Source organism: Protopterus annectens, chromosome 16.part0, assembly GCF_019279795.1.
Source record: "Protopterus annectens isolate FY-2018-M chromosome 16.part0, PAN1.0, whole genome shotgun sequence".
In the NCBI taxonomy this organism is placed as follows: Eukaryota; Metazoa; Chordata; order Ceratodontiformes; family Protopteridae; genus Protopterus; species Protopterus annectens.
Window position 1 is genome coordinate 824,308,035 of NC_056750.1, and position 19,644 is coordinate 824,327,678.

General features: G+C 40.3%; 1 protein-coding gene across 1 annotated transcript in view; it reads right to left on the reverse strand.

The window, feature by feature from the left end:
* Positions 1-1,911: 1,911 nt before the first annotated feature.
* Positions 1,912-19,644, reverse strand: part of LOC122790919 (eosinophil granule major basic protein 2-like) — a 219,526-nt gene continuing 201,793 nt past the window's right edge. Inside the window, exon 6 of the mRNA XM_044058603.1 lies at positions 1,912-2,452. Coding sequence (XP_043914538.1) covers positions 2,391-2,452 — 62 coding nt within the window. The 3' untranslated portion in view covers positions 1,912-2,390. The remainder of the gene's footprint in view (positions 2,453-19,644) is intronic.

The window sequence follows — 19,644 nt, forward strand, 5'->3', positions numbered from 1 at the left end:
GTAGGGTTTCCATGAATTATGCCACCTGATAAAGAGTTGGTTTGCTGTAGTTATTTATACAATATTGACACTAGTGTGTTCATGTACTGACTGGGAATAGTGCAGAAAATCCAGATACACTGGTTACGGCCTAAATTCCATCCATTGAGTGGTGCTCTGAATGCTTTTACATCAAGTCTGTGATGTACCATGAATGACTGTTTGACCATTTTAAGTGGGGGATGTGGTGAATGAGATGTGGGTTTATTACCAATGGAGGAAGAAACGTCTGCCTGAGGGCAAACTAAACAGAAATGTTATATAAAAAGGTACATTTGTCTGCTGAGATTTCTGATGAATCTAGAAGTTTCATTCTACCTTTTAAATGCTGGACCTGCTGTATAACTCATCCTGCTTTGCCACTCATAGTGTTTTATTCATCTATCAGCATAGCCTGTGTTACCATTTATAGAAAGCTGCATCCCTTTTTTTACAGGTAAGGTGGTCAAAATCAGGTTGTATACCCACGGTTCACTGTGATGTGCCTAGGGCTCCTGGCCCTGTCATTTGCTGACCAGAATTCTGTTATGATGTATAAGGTATGGGTCCTCGGCTTCATCTCTGGACTCTGCATGCAGTCAAACAGATTTTAGTCCAACTAAACTTGTAAAGGCTTGTCTAGATTCAGCTGGATGAGTTATTTTTCATATGGGGGGGTGTCCTATCTCCATTAAAAAAGGCACTGCTTACTCCCTTTATGCTATGAATAATTACTGCCCAGTGTCCAACCTTCTTTAATTTATTAGCTTATTCAGAAAGCAGTATATATGCATGCGCATTAATACTTATCATCTTGTTATCACGGTTACCCACATCAATCTAATTTTAAATTTTGAGTAGAGCAATGAGACAACTTTATTTAGGTTGTTAATGGCCTACTTGCATGACCTGAGAGCAAAGGTTATATTATATCTTGGTCCTTTCATGGCTGCTTTTGACACAATGGATGATGGCATGCTGACTGAGTCCTTGGAACAACATAATGGTTTCTCTGGCACCATGCTTGACTGATTTAACTTTTACCTTTCAGGTTTCTCACACCAGGTTGTTTCCATTTATATTCCTGACTGGTAATCACTTTCTGGAGTGTGGGGTGACACACACCCACTTCTAGAATCATTGTTGCTCATAGTTTTTTTATGTTGGCCCAAAAGGGAAGTCATTCAAAAGAGAGTTGTTTGCTGATGATATTCGCTGCACTGTGGAGCTGATGCCAGTTTGCTGGTGCTGAAGAGTGTTTTGAACCAATTCTTTAGCGGATGGCCAAGTGTCAAATGAATGCCAGGCTTTTACTGGTTTGGCACCCACTAGCTTCTTGGTTGATATGCACGATGCTTTCTTCTCTGGCATACTGTGCTGCAGTATGCGTGACGATGTACTTTCTCTGGTATACTGTACTGCAGTCTGCATGATGTTGTACTGTCTGCTATTTACACTTGTGCACAGTATCTGTATGGATCTGTACTGCACTAGGTCCTGCTTAACATAGATGTAGCTACGTCACATTATAATTACTGCAGTCTGCATCTCTGCAACACAGGGTTAAGGTTTATGGCATTAAAGTGTTATATTATGCCATGCCAAATCTGTAATGAGTCTCAGCTATGATTGTGTTTATTTAAATGAGAAAGAATTGCATATTTTTCGTTTTCAAACTTAGTCATGTTAAAAATAAAACTGTCAAATTTCTAATCAACGATCCCATTTATTTGCCTTTCTCAGCTTATTTCACATTGACTACACTGGTACTGTGTTGTCATTTTTATTAGTCATGTTAAAAGCAAGCATTTATTGCTTTTGTTGTGTCCAGTGTTTGAAATAATGTTGTTATCATTTTGTTTAGTAAATATAAAATGAGGTTTAGACACAAACTGTATTTTAAATGGTTTTGCAATGTTTATTTTAGAACTCATAAATGAAACATCCAGAAATGATAGGCTGTAATTTTCATTTTTACCAGTAAATACAGCTCAGATCATTCCTTTTTAAAATGCAGAAGCATATTGTCATGTCATAATTAATAGAGACTACTCCCAAGTTCCCATGGTCTTAAAAACATGCATGGTATTTTGTCTGAATGAAGGGAACAGATAGTCCATAAAACCTGAGAAAATCACCATATTATAAACAAAATGTGTTTAATTTCCTTTCTGAGAGAATGAATTAAAAGTGGCATCATTCACAATAATTAGTTGAATCTTTCCAAATTCAATATAAACTAGCCTCCGTTAAGGATTATATATAAATTTCCTTGATAGAACAGAAAAAGAAACAGATCGTGTATCTTATAATGCAGCAAGCAAGTCAAGCAAAAATGAATGCAGCTCTTGTACGAGTTACTTCTTTCCTTTTCAGTGTTCACAAACGTATGCTCTTCTGTAGTGACAGAGTGTGTCACGCCAATATCCTGGATCTGAAATTAGAAGAAAGTTTCAAGCATTGTGCAGTAAAATCCAGAACAATCTTAGCAGAATCTTTTATTGGTTAAAAATATATGCTGAAAATTACATTTGAAGTAGCTGCATTATTTCCATAAAGAATTGCTAGAACTAGCACATTTCACCATGTTTATTAGCTGAGCAAATTATTGTTGACCTTGCTTATTAGATTATGCACAGACTGTCAAAGCCACTCACATTGTTTCCTTTGCCATTGAAATGGCTCCCTACTGAAATGCCAGTACTTATAGTAATGAATTCCAAAATACCGAAGAAAAAACCAGACCAAAATAGAGGGGAAAAACAAATACTGGACATCTTTTTCTTCTTTAAATCTGGTTTTTGCAGGCTATCAAACCCCCATGCACCCCCAATGTGGAAGGCAAGCCCAACCCATAACCCCTGGTTAATTATTTACAACAGTCTAGCAGGACTGATAAGCCTTATCTGCAAGGCCATGGAGTGTATTATCATGGAACTTATAAACAAAGACATTGGCAACCTTCAAACACTGGACCCCACCCAGTTTGGGTTTGTGAAGGGCCGATCTTGTCTCCTGAACCTGACTGACTTCTTCAAATCAATCTCCAGAGCCATGAACAAGGGTAAGGTGGTCCACACAGCCTATCTAGACCTTGCCAAAGCCTTTGACACCATCCCCCACTCTGGAATCATAGATAAACTTACTAAGCTGGGCATTAATCCCTACGTCACCCAATGGAACCCACGCTGTAAAAGTAGCCGACTCCAAATCCAGCCCCAGACAAGTGACAAGTGGAGTACCTCAGGGTTCAGTCCTGGGACCACTCTTGTTTGGAATCTACTTCTCTGAAGTACAGGCCAACACTAAGGGACTCTGGCTAACAAAGTTCACAGATGACTGCAAACTGGGAACCATTACTGAATCCCCAAATGCTGTGGATACTCTACAAAAGGGCCTTACAGAAGCAGATGTTTGGTGCCAGAGCCATGGGCTCAAGCTCAATGCCAAGAAATGTATAGTCATCCCCTTTGGGAAAAAACATGTATCCGTGAATTACCATATAGGTGACAGTACACTAAACACCGAAAGTGTGATAAGAGACTTAGGGACACAGGTGGACAGTGGTCTCACCTTCGATAACCACATCGCCACAACAGTCAGGAAATCCTTCTATGTGGCACACCTCATCACTAAGGGCTTTTCATCCAGGAAAAAGGAGGTCATTGTCCCACAGTACTCATCCCTCATTAGACCCATTATAGAATACAACGCCCCATTTGGTATGTACCTCTCAAGACATCTGCAACAACTGGAAAGACCACAGAAATACCTCACTAAAAGAATCACAGGCCTAAAGAAGATGCCCTACACTGACCACTTTAAAAAACACCAGCTATACTCTGTCGCATATTGTCTATTCAGAGGCTATCTCTGCTTAACATACAAGGCCATGTCAAACCCAGAGCTGTAGGACATGCTACACTTAAAGAAATCCCAATCCCTCAGAGCCACACGCTCCAGGGATCTAAATCTTGTCATCACAATGAACAAAAATATGCTGGAGGGATAGCTTCCTAACCCAGAGACTCCCCAGACTCTGGAATAGATTGCCCATACATGTCAAACAGAGTGCCTCTTTGGCCCTCTTCAAAAGGAACCTTGACGATTGGATGGGAGAAAGGAAATTCACCCCGGTGATCACGTCAGTCGCCCTGCTAGACAGGTGTCCAGGGAAGTAAATATTGTGGGAAGAAATAGCCAGGGAATTGTTATGGCTAGGCTTGTATAGGCCCTAGGGCTGATAGCCTAGTACCAACCTATAAACCTATGAACCTATGAATGTCATTGAAAGAGTCTCTTCATATATACAAACTCCAAGATCTCTGTACCTCAGAATATTCTAAGAAATGGCAAAATTGGAATTACTATAAGCACATCCATAGTTTTGAAATTGCAGGACTTGGCACTGCAAGTCATTCAGCAGTTCAAATGATAACGCATTGAAATAACAGAGGCGGTCTTTTTCTTAACGTATAGTAGCTAATAACAGAGGCGGTCTTTTTCTTAACGTATAGTAGCTAATAACAGAGGTGGTCTTTTTCTTAACGTATAGTAGCTAATAACAGAGGCGGTCTTTTTCTTAGCATTATAGTAGCTAATAACAGAGGTGGTCTTTTTCTTAACGTATAGTAGCTAATAACAGAGGCGGTCTTTTTCTTAACGTATAGTAGCTAATAACAGAGGCGGTCTTTTTCTTAACGTATAGTAGCTAATAACAGAGGCGGTCTTTTTCTTAACGTATAGTAGCTAATAACAGAGGCGGCCTTTTCTTAACGTATAGTAGCTAATAACAGAGGCGGTCTTTTTCTTAACGTATAGTAGCTAATAACAGAGGCGGTCTTTTTCTTAACGTATAGTAGCTAATAACAGAGGCGGTCTTTTTCTTAACGTATAGTAGCTAATAACAGAGGCGGTCTTTTTCTTAGCGATAGTAGCTAATAACAGAGGCGGTCTTTTTCTTAACGTATAGTAGCTAATAACAGAGGCGGTCTTTTTCTTAACGTATAGTAGCTAATAACAGAGTGCAGGATTTTGTATAGTTTGCTTTTGCATTTGAACTTGAGTTGCACCTCATTTTCTTACAACGTAAATGTTTGTATGCATGCTTTAGCATTCCCATCTCAGGTCAGTACAGGCAATGCCAGTATGCAGTTCAAGGACGATGGTGTGCTATGCCTGAGGACTGTTATGGGAGCACAGAGAGCCATTATTTCATTCACTCATTCTCTAATTACCTGCTTAATGCAATAATGGATCACACAGGATCAGAGTCTTTCCTGGCTCTTAATGGCCACAAGGCATAGAAGCTTGTATGAAGGGGTTGTCGTCCCATCACAGAGACAGAGACACAGAAACAGACACACACAGACACACACAGACACACACACACACACACACACACACACACACACACACACACACACACACACACACACTCACATATGCGCATGCACATGCAAAATCACACACACACACACACACACACACACACACACACACACACACACATGCAAAATCACACACACATGCAAACATACACACACACATGTGCGTGCGCACAAATGCGCACATGTGCAAAACATGCACACACGCATACACACATACACACATGCAAACATACACACACACATGCATACACATGTGCGCACATGCGCAGTCTTTACATCTGTGGCCATTTCAGAGTAATACAAGTTCATTAGCAGCACATCTTTGGAGTGTAGAAGGAAACTGGAGCACCCAGGAAGAACCCATTGCAAACACAGGGAGGATGCATCAACGCCACACAGAAAATGCTCCGACCATGAAATAAAAGGGAGAACCAAGTGCTACGAACATCAGTCTTCACTATTAGGCAACATGCCACTGTACCACAACATATGCAAAAGAGACACAGATGTGTAAGTGTGCAGTAATCCAGTCATGCAAGTGTTACCACAGTTCAGTGACAGCTGAATGAAACACAGTAAGCTAAGAGATGAAAAGACTGCATATTTCAGGGACTTCAATATTGTCCAGTCACCAAGATGACTTAATGACAAAATGCAGCAGTGACACAGAGCATGGATAATAATGCCATAGTAATACAAGGGGTGTCTGTTGTGCAGACCGAAACAGTAGTGACACTGAGCATGGATAATAGTACCATAGTAATACAAGGGATGTCTATTTTGCCACAGAGCGTGGATAATAATACCATTGTAATACAAGGGATGTCTATTGTGCAGACTGAAGCAGTAGTGACACACAGCATGGATAATAACACCATAGTAATACAAGGGATGTCTATTGTGCAGACTGAAGCAGCAGTGACACAGAGCATGGATAATAATACAATAGTAATGCAGGGGATGTCTATTGTGCAGAACGAATCAGCAGTGAAACAGAGCATGGATAATAATACAATAGTAATGCATGGGATGTCTATTGTGCAGACCAAAGCAGTAGTGACACAGAGCATGGATAATAATACCATAGTAATACAAGAGATGTCTATTGTGCAGACTGAAGCAGCAGTGACACAGAGCATGGATAATAGTACCGTAGTAATACAAGGGATGTCTATTGTGCAGACGGAAGCAGCAGTGACACAGAGCATGGATAATAGTACCATAGTAATACAAGGGATTTCTATTGTGCAGACTGAAGCAGCAGTGACACAGAACATGGATAATAGTACCATAGAAATACAAGGGATGTCTGTTGTGCAGACCAAAGCAGTAGTGACACAGAGCATGGATAATAATACCATAGTAATACAAGGGCTCTCTATTGTGCAGACTGAAGCAGCAATGACACAGAGCATGGATAATAATACCATAGTAATAAAAGGGATGTCTATTGTGCAGACCAAAGCAGCAGTGACACAGAGCATGGATAATAATACCACAGTAATACAAGGGATGTCTATTGTGCAGACTGAAGCAGCAGTGACACAGAGTATGAATAAAAATACCATAGTAATACAAGGGATATTTATTGCGCAGACTGACTGTCATCAGGCAAGGCTGAGTGCACTGTGTGACATGGACTGCCAAGAATGACTGACACAAGGCAACACTGGGTACACTGTGTGGCATACAGTGCCAAGGAGGACTGGCACCAGGAAACATTGGGTACACTGTGTGACATACACTGCCAGGGAGGACTGGCATCAGACAGCACTGTGTACACCAAGTGATATGTACTGCCAGAGAGGACTGGCACCAAACAACACTGGGTACACTGTGTGACATACAATGGAATACTGGCACCAGACAACACTGCGGAAACTGAGGACATGCACTGTCAGGGACTACTGGTACCAGACAACACTGCTACACTGTGTGACATACACTGCCAGGGAGGACTGACACCAGACAACACTGCTACACTATGTGATATGTACTGCCAGACAGGACCGGCAACAAACAATGCTGGGAACAACATGTGGCATACACTGCCAGGGAGTACTGACAACAGACTGCACTGGGGAAACTGTAGACATACACTGCCATGGACTACTGGCACCGACAACACTGGGTACTCCATGTGATATACACTGCCAGGGAGTACTGGCACCACACAACACTGGATACACTGTGTGACATACCCTGCTAGGAAGTACTGGCACCAGGCAAAATGGAGTATACCATGTGACATACACTACCAGGAAGTACTGACACCAGCCAGCATGACCATGTGACATTCACTGCCAGGGATGACTTGCAGAAGACAACACTGGGTACCCCATGTGACATACACTGCCAGGGAGTACTGAAATCAGACAACACTGGATACACTGTGTAATGTACTGCTACAGAGTCCTGACACCAGAGAGTATTGGGCACACTGTGTGACATGTGCTGGCACAGAAGACTGGCACCAGATAAACGTATAATAAGTGACCATATAACACAAAGTTCTGACAGTACTATAAACTTTGGCAACAGGCAGTTTCCTAAGGACTTTAAAGGCACCACTGGAATGCTACAGCTATCTGCCAGACAAATAGTGATGCAGTTTACTGCTGCCACTGTAGTACAAGTTATAGTTATCATCAATCTTTACTTTAATGTGCAGCTAAGTGCATCCATGCTGTGTCTAAGTCTCACAGCATTATCAGACTGCCTAAATGAAAACAACAACCTGAATGTAGACTGGTTGAATGCCGACTGGTATACAAAATCCTTGTGGACATGAGGCACAAGTCTGTTAATCAAAAGGGTGACTATTCTACAAACAGTGAGGTACCATGTTAACAGTTATAGCTGTATCTGCACTGTGTGAATCGATCACTCAGGCAGGAGAGAGCTGCACTTTAGAAGACAGTCTAAGAAATAGGTAACCACAGGGTATTGTTAGTTAGTCACTGTTGCAGAAGACTGCTGGAATTATTTACAATAATCTAGCAGGAATGTCACTGAAATAATCTCTTCGGTACTAAAATTTGATTCAGGGTCTCAGGAAGGGCACCAGATCACACACCACCAACTGCCTTCATGGTTTATCATTGGCTGCACAAACTGACTCTTCTTAGGCTGTAGGGCAATGGTGTGTCAGTGTGTTATCTTATCAGCAGAACCATACCCATGGAATGCATTGATCAGGAGGTGTTTTGATGCTCCTATGAGAGTTTTGCATGCTACAGGAATTATCCTCCATTGTTTGAAATAAACTCCCTCCCATCTTGGTCATTGTTATCATTGCAAGACAGACCAGTAAACAAGCAGTGTTCAGTTTAAACCTCGGGGCCCATCCACACACTTAGTTCTAACCAGTCAAATATAGTTTTACAATAACCTGAGGCCCAGAGAGCAGCTACCCCATATAGTTTCATAGGTACTTACTGGGCTATTGAATTGTGAGTCTCTTAAGAAGCCTAGCTCTGCATTCCCAATGCAGTATTTGGCCTTTATATTTTGTGCACAAATAACCCAGAGACAGCCAGAAAAAGAATATGATGGGAGATTTACATATTGTCCCTATCTGTGAGTGACAAGGTTGCGAAACTGGGGGCAAATTTGTGGTTACCCAACCATTTGTCCAAATCAAATCGGGTAAGAAAAGTGCTTTGTTTATATGGAGTGAAAGACGTTTCCACAGAAGGGGATCCCTACAACATGTTCTAGGTATGGAGCAGTGGAGATTGATAACTCTTCAGTAGGTGTTTTGTTCACCAGTGGACTTGAGAAAGTGCATTATGTCTAACAGTGTAGGGTCTGTTGAGGATCTATATGTGAGGCAGAGGTCACCTCTCAGTAGCCTGTATGATACCAAAAGGTAGGACAAGACTATGAGATAATCTGCATAGTTTTTATGGTTCAGGCCTTAGAGTTTCTTAATAAGAAAGCAATGTGGTTATTCTAGCTTTGACAAGTGTTTGGGAATGTACATAACAGTAAGGGCATTACATTCAATAATAGTCCAAATGAGTGTTGAATACAGAGGAATGATTGCATCCCTGACCTGGAAGTCATACCTTTCTCTATAACCTGTGTAATGAAAAAAAACTTCTTAACAATAGTGTGTACATACCGATTAAAGGACAGTTTATTGTCAACATAAGTTGCACGATCCTTGACTATGGGATCAATTTTCAGGGTTGTGCTTCCAAGGGGAGTCATGCTTGCTGAAGGATACAATTATACATTTCTTGGCCTTTTATTTTAGTCCATGGTTTTGACACCAGCTTTTTCTTAGCATTTGTATTTATTTATTTGTACTTGTTTATAGTATGTATTTCTTTCTATTTCCTTACCCAAACCCTCACCCATTTCTAGCCAGCCCAGTAGTACAACATACATGCAATTAGGGATGTGGTTTACACAATTCATTTTTATATAAGAAAATTCTGTGTTACTGTAACTTAGAATTGATCTAAAGATGTCTTATTGTAAAGGATTCTGTATTACCGTGACTTAGAATTGATTTGAAGATGTCTTATTATGAAAGGATTCTGTTACTGTAACATAGAACTGATCTGAAAATGTCTTATTGTAAAAGGATTCTGCGTTACTGTAACTTAGAACTGATCTGTAGATATCTTATTGTAAAAGGATTTTGCGTTGTAACTTACAGTTGATCTGAAGATGCCTTATTGTAAAAGGACTCTGCATTACTTTAACTTAGAATTGATCTGAAGATGCTTTATTGTAAAAGGATTCTATATTTATTATTTTTTTTTTATTTTTATTTTATTTTACATTTGTTGACCGGGCTAGTCTAGCTGGATATATGTCCATTTTCAGTAGAGGCCCGGGGAGAAAACCTCCAAGCAAAAAAAAATGGGAAATCTAACAATGCACATAACTATGAGAAGTACAATACAGAGTTAGCACTCTGATAGAGAACAGTTATAAAATACATTTGTAAAACTAAACACTTTTAGTGGAAATTAAACTAAACAATTCTACAACTCACAGTAGAAGGTATAAACAAGTCTTAAAAAAGGGAAAAGAATATATATATATATTTTTCTAAAATTCCTGAGTAAGAGTCAGTAGTAGTAAGTCAATTTGGAGGTAAAGGTTATAGGAGTCGTGTATAGGGTTATGGATAGAAGTGAGAAAAGATGCCAATCTGGGTTAGTGCATGGACAGAGCCAATGAGCTTTGAGATGTTCTTTAAGATGTTTTTTAAAAAGAGAAGTAGAAACAAGGGAAGTTAAGTCAGCAGGAAGCTGATTCCAGAATTTTCCTGCAGTGTTTGAGAAGAGTGAATCCCCAGCTTTGTTGTTAGCTTTATTAGAGGAGACTAGAAGTTTGTTAGCAGAGCGTAGTGTAGGTAGATTTGTATAAGGTGTAATAAGATTAGTGAGGATAGGGGTATTATTAGGGTGGTATAGGATCTTTTGAGTAATAAGTAGTTGTTGATAGAGTATGTGGCTATGAAGTTCTAGCCAGCCAAGCTGTTTGAGGTTAAGGCAGTGGTGAGTTTTAAAGGGGGAGCTTGTGATGAATCTAGATATGCTATTATAACAGGTAGAGAGTTTAGAGAGGTTGTTTTTGAATAGGTTGGTGTATATAACAGAGGCATAGAAAAGGGTGGAAATGAGGTGAGTCTGGGCAATTGTTTTTCTTGCAGGAGGAGTAAGAAAGGGTTTTATTCTATAGAGGGTGCCAAGTTTTTTGTTGACAGACTTAATAGTTGAGTTAATGTGCACGTCATAGTTGAGTTGATTATCAATAGTTACACCTAGTAGGCGGGTTGTAGTCTCTGGGGTAATGTTGGTACCATTGTTAGAGGTTATGGAGAAGGAAGGAGCAGGTGATTTATGAGTAGGAGTAAAGAGTAGTAGTTTTGTTTTTTTGGGATTTAGGAGGAGGCAGTGTTGCATAAACCAGTCTTCAACCTTCTTAAAAACAGTTTGGGTGAGAGAGTGGAGACAGGTTATACTCTTGGCTGTACAGATTAAGGTGGCGTCATCAGCATATTGAATGCAGGTGGCTTGAGCTATGTTTGTGTGTAAATTGTTAATAAATAAGGAGAAGAGTAGGGGACCTAGGATAGAGCCCTGGGGTACTCCTATCTTTACTGGTAGTAGTAAAGACAGGATGTTATGCCAAAGTACTGTTTGCTGTCTATTTTCCAGATAAGATCTAAACCATTGTATGGCTTGAGGATCTAGAGAGTGAGCCTTTAGTTTGTCTAGCAGTAGGTTGTGGTTAACCATGTCAAAGGCTTTTGACAGGTCAATAAATAATGCAGAGGAATATAAGTTATTGTTACTATTTTTATTTATGGAGTCAGTAAAGGATAGAAGGGCAGTTGATGTACTGTGGAATGGCCTAAAACCATGTTGGCAGTTTGCTAGTAGGTTATTTTGTAATAAGTGGTTGAGTAGCTGTTTTTGAATACATTTTTTCCATTATCTTAGCTAATGGGGACAGTAGGGCAATAGGGTGATAGTTAGAAAGCTCAGTAAATTGTCCTCCTTTATGCAGAGGGATGATATGGGATATCTTCCATAGAGCAGGGATTTTGCCCTCAGAGATAGATCTGTTAATAAGGATAGAGATGGGATAGTCTACGGCTTTAACGGCTATTTTTAGGTATTCAGATGGGAGTTGGTCAGCAGAAGGGGTGCAAGGTTTCAATTTTTGAAGTAGCTTACAGATGAAAGATGTAGATACAGGTTGTATTTGAAAGGTAGGTAAAGAAGTATTGCAGATATTTGGTTGGGAAACAGTGAGCGGAGGTAAAGAATTGGCCAGGGTTTGAATGGCTTCTGTAAAGTAGTTATTAAAGGCATCAGGGATCAGGTTGGAGTTGTTACTATTGAAACCGGTTGGGTTTGGAGTGGTGGTGTGGCCCGGTTGAGGAAGTTTGTTTATCCCACTCCAGAATATTGCTGTAACTTAGAACTGATCTGAAGATGCCTTATTCAGAAAAGTGCACAGCAAGTGTAACTGTCTGTGCTGATACACAATAAAGAATTTCTTACCTAATGAAGCCTATACTGAGTCTAATATTTATTTGTTTTCTCTACCCTAAAAGTAGCAATCCATTTTTCAATATTTCATGACACTGCTAAGGTCAGCCTTTGGAAATAAATAGTTAAGCCCAGGATCAAGTCTTTTAATGTTTCTCAATTAGTTGACACATGATCTCATGTTAGCAGAAGCTGGACATATCATTCAGCAGTAATCACAGACTTCACCAGTGTTTTGCAGGTGTGCTCTTAAGTACGCACACCACTTGGGCACAGCTGAAAGACAAACATTCCTCAGAGTGCGAACTCAGATTACCAATGTCTGTATTATAAAGTACATGTACTGGGTAACAGATTCCACCAACACAAATAGATGAATATGCCACACTTAGTTTGCATAAGGTTACACTAGTACATGAAGTGTTGTGATTACAGCCTGAAACTGTCAGAAATATAAGCTTGTTATGCACTATTATGACATCAGAAAACTGAACAGCAACTTTGTCATTCACCTTTCAAGACTGCTATAATCTAATCTTGAGTTGTAACACACACAGCAGCCACCAAAGAGTAGTGTCAGAAAACTTGGACAAATATGAAAACCCTTTGTATTGCTCCAGGAAATAAAACCATTGGAGCACAGTGACGTGTCCAACATCTTTTAAAGCTGCTGGTTGATTACTGGCAGCAATAAGCATGTTGCAGCTTTCGAAGCTGTAAGAGACTTTGTGCTTCTATGCCTTGTTTTCTTCATTTTTGTAACTGGTAATTCATCAGAGCAGTGAAAACGTCATGTATAGTGATGAATTATGATTGAATTTATTTGATCTTAAACAAAATATTATGTGTTCTTGAAATGGATGCCAATATTCTCCTTTCAGGCTTCACTTTGATCTCCTCTGAAGGTGAAGTCCTCAGCATGCATTTTTCAAACATAATAAGTTGCTTATGATTTAAAATCTGATCATATTCCTTTATATAATCCTTTACATTATGCATGTCTTTTTTTTTGCACCTGTACTTTCAATCCTTTGCAGGTGTATGATAGTGTTTTCCTGATAGGACATGGATTTCATAATTTTTAACATATGTGCTTCAAAATCCACCATCTTGTTTTGCAAATATACTTGTCCTTTCACTATTAATTCAAGCTGATTAGACTTATAATGAAATATAAATATAAAGTGAGAGACCTATAATTCAATTCAAATGACTGTATGCTGACTTGTACCTTAATATGTGTAGCTTGAGAACTATGCTTTTGCTCCAGGCTATTAATGTATCCTACATTTGCGAGTTATTGCTTACTGCCTACTCCAGCTTATGACGTTTCTCACAAATAAGATGTAATTTCTTAAGGAATGAGATACAGTCCCAGCAGACTCTTCACCCTACATGTTACACATTATAACAGCATATGTAATGAATGTGAAGCTAAGTGTTGGAGATGTGCCTTGTTCACACATTTTCACAGAGCTCATGATGGCTTAAGCTAAACACTTAGATTTTGTTTCATCTGTAAAACCGTATATGATTCAGATGTTTGTGTTAAGTCATTTGTTGTATTGTTAAGTGACTCAGGTGACCAAACAACACACTTAGTTCTCCATTATTTTCCCAGAGGCTTCTTACAGAACTAAATACTGCAGAGCTCTGCTGTTGTTGCAGAACAGTGCTACTAGTAGTTTGGGAGCATTCCTGAGAGGAACATATACTTAGTGATTCCATCGCTATCCCCTTCTTAGGATCAATACTGAGTTCTGCACAAAACATTACAAGCAAAGGTAAGTGCTTCTAGAAGAATTACCAAACAATAAACTGGTATTCTGTCAAGGTTTCTGCTGCAAAGCATCATTTTCCTCTTGTTCTAGACATTTTATTTCAGTCACACTAACTTGCTGTCATAACTTTCAACTGTCCACATTTTTGCAGAATGTCCATATTTTTGCCTCATATTATTGGTCTGTCCCTCATAACAGTTGTGGTTTTCTGGCAAAGCATTGAAGAGTTGCTGTTGTTGTTGTTGTCTTTTGGCTTTTCCCAGTTAGGGGTCGCCACAGGGGAACTCCGGTCCGCTAATGATTGGCAGTAGATTTTGATGAATGCCGAGGTGCCAGCTCGACGTTTAACCTTCAACAAAGGCACACCCATTTACACATGTCTTTCGAACACCCACCCAACCACGGGGAGGGCATGCAGACTCCACATAGAAGGCAGTCCCTGCACTCCAGCCGAGAATCGAACGGGAGAACCTGTTGCTGTGAGGCAACAATGCTATCGCTGCACCACCATGGATGTAAAGTATTGAAGACTGCAGTCATTAAATAATGTTAGATATTTCAGTTTCAGAAATCATATCCTTCAGAAAATGCATGTTAATGCAAAAGCTGTTGTTCTCATGCCTCTGTATGTTTATGAGAGCAATATTTAAAATCTGTTCCTCTCAGTTTCAGCCTTTGCCCTCCAATTATTTTAGCTTTGCCTGGATTTCTTGTGCAAAGAGATTGATGTATGCTTTTGACCACAATGACTACGGTTTTCCTAATGTTATGTGTTCCTTACCATTTTTAAGTTACAACATCTAGACCATGCTGACAGGTCTACTGTTTTTAATTGTTTATTTTCAGAATCTTGTTATGTAACAGGTTATTCATTTTTGTTTGGGAAGATATCTCTTGTGTATTTATGTACCTGAATTGATGGATCAATTCATTATTAACACAAATAAATATTAGGCTATCAGTCTGCAGACTGTTAGAGGTAACCAATTGCCTGTGGTCAGAATCAAACCCTGTGTATAGTATTTGGGAGGTAATGACCTTAACCATTATGCCAACCAAACCCACTTTTTAAAATGAATAAATGTGCACAAACTGGGATAAATATGCCATTGGAAAAGCAAAATCCAAATGTAAAACAAAATGACCAACCTTATTTTTGTTTTTATATTTTTGTCTCTATGTGTTTGTTTTATGACATTGATGTTTTTCTGCATGTTGAATTTCTCTTTGTATGCATTTTTCTGTATGCAGTTTCTACAGATATGTATACAATTTTACATAAGCTGTGTTTTTATTATGTCTTTCTCCTTTAACTGTGACCCTTAGCATGTGATTGGTTGCTTAGTAATTGGATTGCCTATAAGTAAAGGTTGCTCTTCTCTCTGTGTATATGGTCTGATGAAGCAAAAGTGAAAGCGCTTACCTATTATTTGTTTGGTAATAAAACAAGTTTTTATCTTCAGCTAGTGTGTTATTCCATTGGTCATTTTGTTTTACATTTGGATTCCACTTTTTAAAATGTTTAATCTAATATTTCAGTTGAAACTGACTGAAAGCAGGGAATGCTTGATGTGAGTTAATCCGGTTATAATATAACACAGTTTACAAGTCAGAAATAAGCTCATTCTATGAGGAGTGGATGCAACAGAGTATAAAAAAAGAAGTTATGTACTTACCATAACGTTCCATGTTTGTAGTCCATCTCGCCTATATTCTTGCTGGATGGGTTTGGAGATGATTATTTGGCTATGACTCGGCGTATACTAAAGCTTGAGAGCTTTTTACTGGCTCGAGGCTAGCCCCTATCCCATGGTGCCTCACGGCAATTCCCCAGATCTAGTTTGCAAGAAAGTAATAAATAACTATCAGGTGATAATAATAAGAATGAATCTGTAAAAATACAGGAAGGGATTAGAAACATAATCCATTCCAGGTGGACAACAAAAAGCAAAGTCAGGCAGCCCCAAAAAGAGGTCCACTAGATCCCCCAGAAACGGGAAAGGGGTTGGAGGGAGGGACGCAAGAATATAGTTGAGATGGACTACAAAAATGGAGTGTTATGGTAAGTACATAACTTCTTTATGTTATGTAGTCCAGTCTCGCTGTAATTCTTGCTGGATGGGACAGCGTCCCTAGCACCTTTATCCCGGGTGGCTCAAGCGAAGAGACTCTTCAGCACAGTGAATCCAAAGGATGACCTGTCCCGGGAGGCCAAATCTAATTTGTAATGAGTGACAAACGTATAGGTCTTGCCCAAGTAGCTGCTGCACAAATAGTAACAATTGGGAGCCTAGATCTAAAGGCGCATGAAGTAGCTACAGCCCTAGTAGAGTGACCTTAAGCTTTTAATGGTAATTGTCTACTAGTTTGTTGATAAGCAAAGGATATGCAATCCAAAAGTCATTTTGAAAGAGTAATGTTTAAAACAGGTAAGCCTTTCCTTTTGTCAGAAAGGGAAACAAAAGATTGATCATATTTCATGAATTCTTTGGTCCTGTGTATATAGAATCTAAGTATCCTGTGGGCATCTAGTTGGTGAAGTCTATACTCTGATTTATTAGAGGGGTTTGGAAAAAACACAGGTAGCTCAATGGTAGTATTCAGGTTGTGTTCTGAGCATACTTTAGGGAGAAAGGAAGGTTTTGTCCTAAGAGAGACTCTATCCTTGTGAAAGATAATGTAAGGAGATCAAATAGTTAGGGCTTGAAGTTCCAAGACTCTCCTAGCCAATGTTATAGCTACCAAGAACAGGGTTTTCCATGATAACAATTTTAAGTCTGATGACAAGGATGGTTCAAAGGGTGCAGACATCAAAGATGAGAGGACTAAATTTAAGTCCCAGGGTTCTAAAGGTTGTTTTATTAGGGGCCTAAGAAGAACTCCTTTTAAGAAGGTTTTACAGAGGGAGTGTTGCATGATTGGATTTCCGATGAAACCAAAATGGAAATTGGAAATGGCAGCTAATTGAACTCTAACTGTAGTGGCTGCCACTCCTTCATGAAAAATTGTTGTTAGGAAGGATAAAATGGATTCTAAAGGAGCTGTATATGGATCTAAGCCCCGGTTCATAGCCCAAAGGGAAAACCTTTTTCATTTGTTAGAATATAGTTTCTGAGTGGAAGGTTTATGGGATGAAATTAGGATGTGTTTGACCATTGGGGATAAGCGAATACACCTGGCTATACGTGGAATTGGAGAAGCCATGCTGTCAATTTGAGGGTGTGGATGGAGGGGTGGAACTGTCCTGATTGATGAATCAGGAGATCTGGAGATGGAACCAGAATCCATGGTTCCTTCAAAAGGTAGGGCCACAGGAAGGGAAACCAAACTTGTTGAGGCCAGTGAGGAGCAATGAGGATCAAGGAACTCCTCAACTGTCTTGTTTTCTGTATTACCTTTGGGATGAGTGGAAAAGGAGAAAAGGCATAAAGAAGTCCCAGGGGCCAATCGTGGACTATAGCATCCCTGGGTGACATCCCCAGATGGGGAATGAGGGCAAAGTAGCTTCTGCATTTGGTATTCAGGTGAGTGGCAAATAGATTGTAGCAAGGCTGGCCCCATTTGTGAAAGATCTCTTTCGCAACCATTGGATTCAAGGACCACTCATGAGACATCAGAATTGCTCGGCTGAGTTTGTCCGCTATTACATTGGATTTCCCCAGGATATGCGTTGCTATCAGGAAGCATTGTGTATCCATCGCCCATTTCCAAACTCTTAAGGCCTCTCTGCAAAGCGGGTAAGACTTGGTTCCCCCTTGTTTGTTTATGTACCACACAACAGATATGTTGTCTGACTGAATCACAATCGTTCCAGTGGGAAGGGAGCTGTGAAGTGCTTGCAACGCATATAGCACCACTCTTATCTCCAGAACATTGATGTGCAAGTGGTTCTTGTGGTTTTACCAAGTACCTTGGACTGTCTTTCCCAGATAATGCCCCCCCCCACCCTATCTGGGAAGCGTCCATGGTCCAAACTGCTTTCTCTTGGAGAGGAACAAGTGGATGACCTATGACAAGTTGTTTCGTGTGTAACCACCATGTCAGATCCCTTTTAAATGCATTTGTTATTAATATCTGGTGAGACAATGGAAGGTCTTGCATCGACCATTGTGAAAACAGCACCATTGGAGAATCCTCATATGTAGGCGAGCAAGAGGAACTAATAAGATGGTGGAAGCCATAACCCCTAGGACTTGAAGGACTACTCTGGCCTGGACTCTTTGTTTGTTTAATAAGGATCTGATCTGACTGCATAGAGATTCCACTCTTTCCTGTGTTAGCTTTACTGACATGGTGGTTGTGTCTATTTCTGAGCCTAGATATACAACATGCTGTGAGGGAGATAAGACTGACTTTTGCAAGTTGACAGTGATGCCTAGGCTGGTGCAGAAGGATAGAGTCTTGTCCCTGGTCCTTATGAGTTGAGGCTTGGTGGTAGCAGTGAGGAGCCAGTCGTCTAGGTATGGAAACACCTGGAATCCTTGACATCTCAGGTGAGCTGTTACCACTGCCATGTATTTGGTAAACACTCTGGGGGCTGTAGTGAAGCCAAAGGGCAGTGTTCTGAACTGAAAATGGCTGGCTCTCAGCTGGAAGTGTAAGTGTCTCCTGGAGCGCCTGTCCATTTTGATGTGGTAGTACGCATCCTGGAAATCGATTGAGCACATCCAGTTGTCTTTCCCGATAAAGGGACATATCGACTGCAGAGTGACCATTGGGAATTTTGATTTTCTTACATGCTTGTTGAGCCTGCTAAGATCTAGAATTGATCTCCAGTCCCCTGTCCTTTTTGGAACTAAAAAGAATCGAGAGTAAGTTCCGGATCCTACTTGCTCTGTGAGGACTTCTTGGATGACTCTTTTTTGTAGCAACGAGATGACCTCTGATGTTGCACGGTCTAGTTGGATGGGTGGTACGTCTGGAAGAGACCAGTTTGTTGGTGTTTTGAAAGTAAAGGGAATCAGGTAACCTCTGGATATTACTGTGTGTACCGAACGATCTTGAGTGATAGTTAGCCATGCACTTGGGTACAGCGATATACACCCCCCCCCTACTGCCTCCAGAGATGGACAGTTGGGCAACCCCTCAGGGTCGATGGAAGGGACAATCAGAGAAAGTTTCTCTGTCTCCCTGATGTTGCAGACCTCCTCTGCTGTGAGGGCAGCGACTTCCATTATATCCTCCCCCTCTGCCCCTGGGGGAGGGTTGACCTTGTGCCTGAGGAAAACATTTTTGGGATTTGCAGAACCACATTTTCCCTCCAGTATTACCCTAGGATAGGGTCTGGATAGGAGGGAGAAATGGACTCCAATGGCAGATAAGGTTTTTCCTTCCTGCTCGCACCTAGTCAAAGTCTCTTTCACTTGGGGTCCAAAAAGAGATGAACCATCAAAGGGAGTGTTAGTGAAGGAAGACTTGAAGGATTCTGTAAAA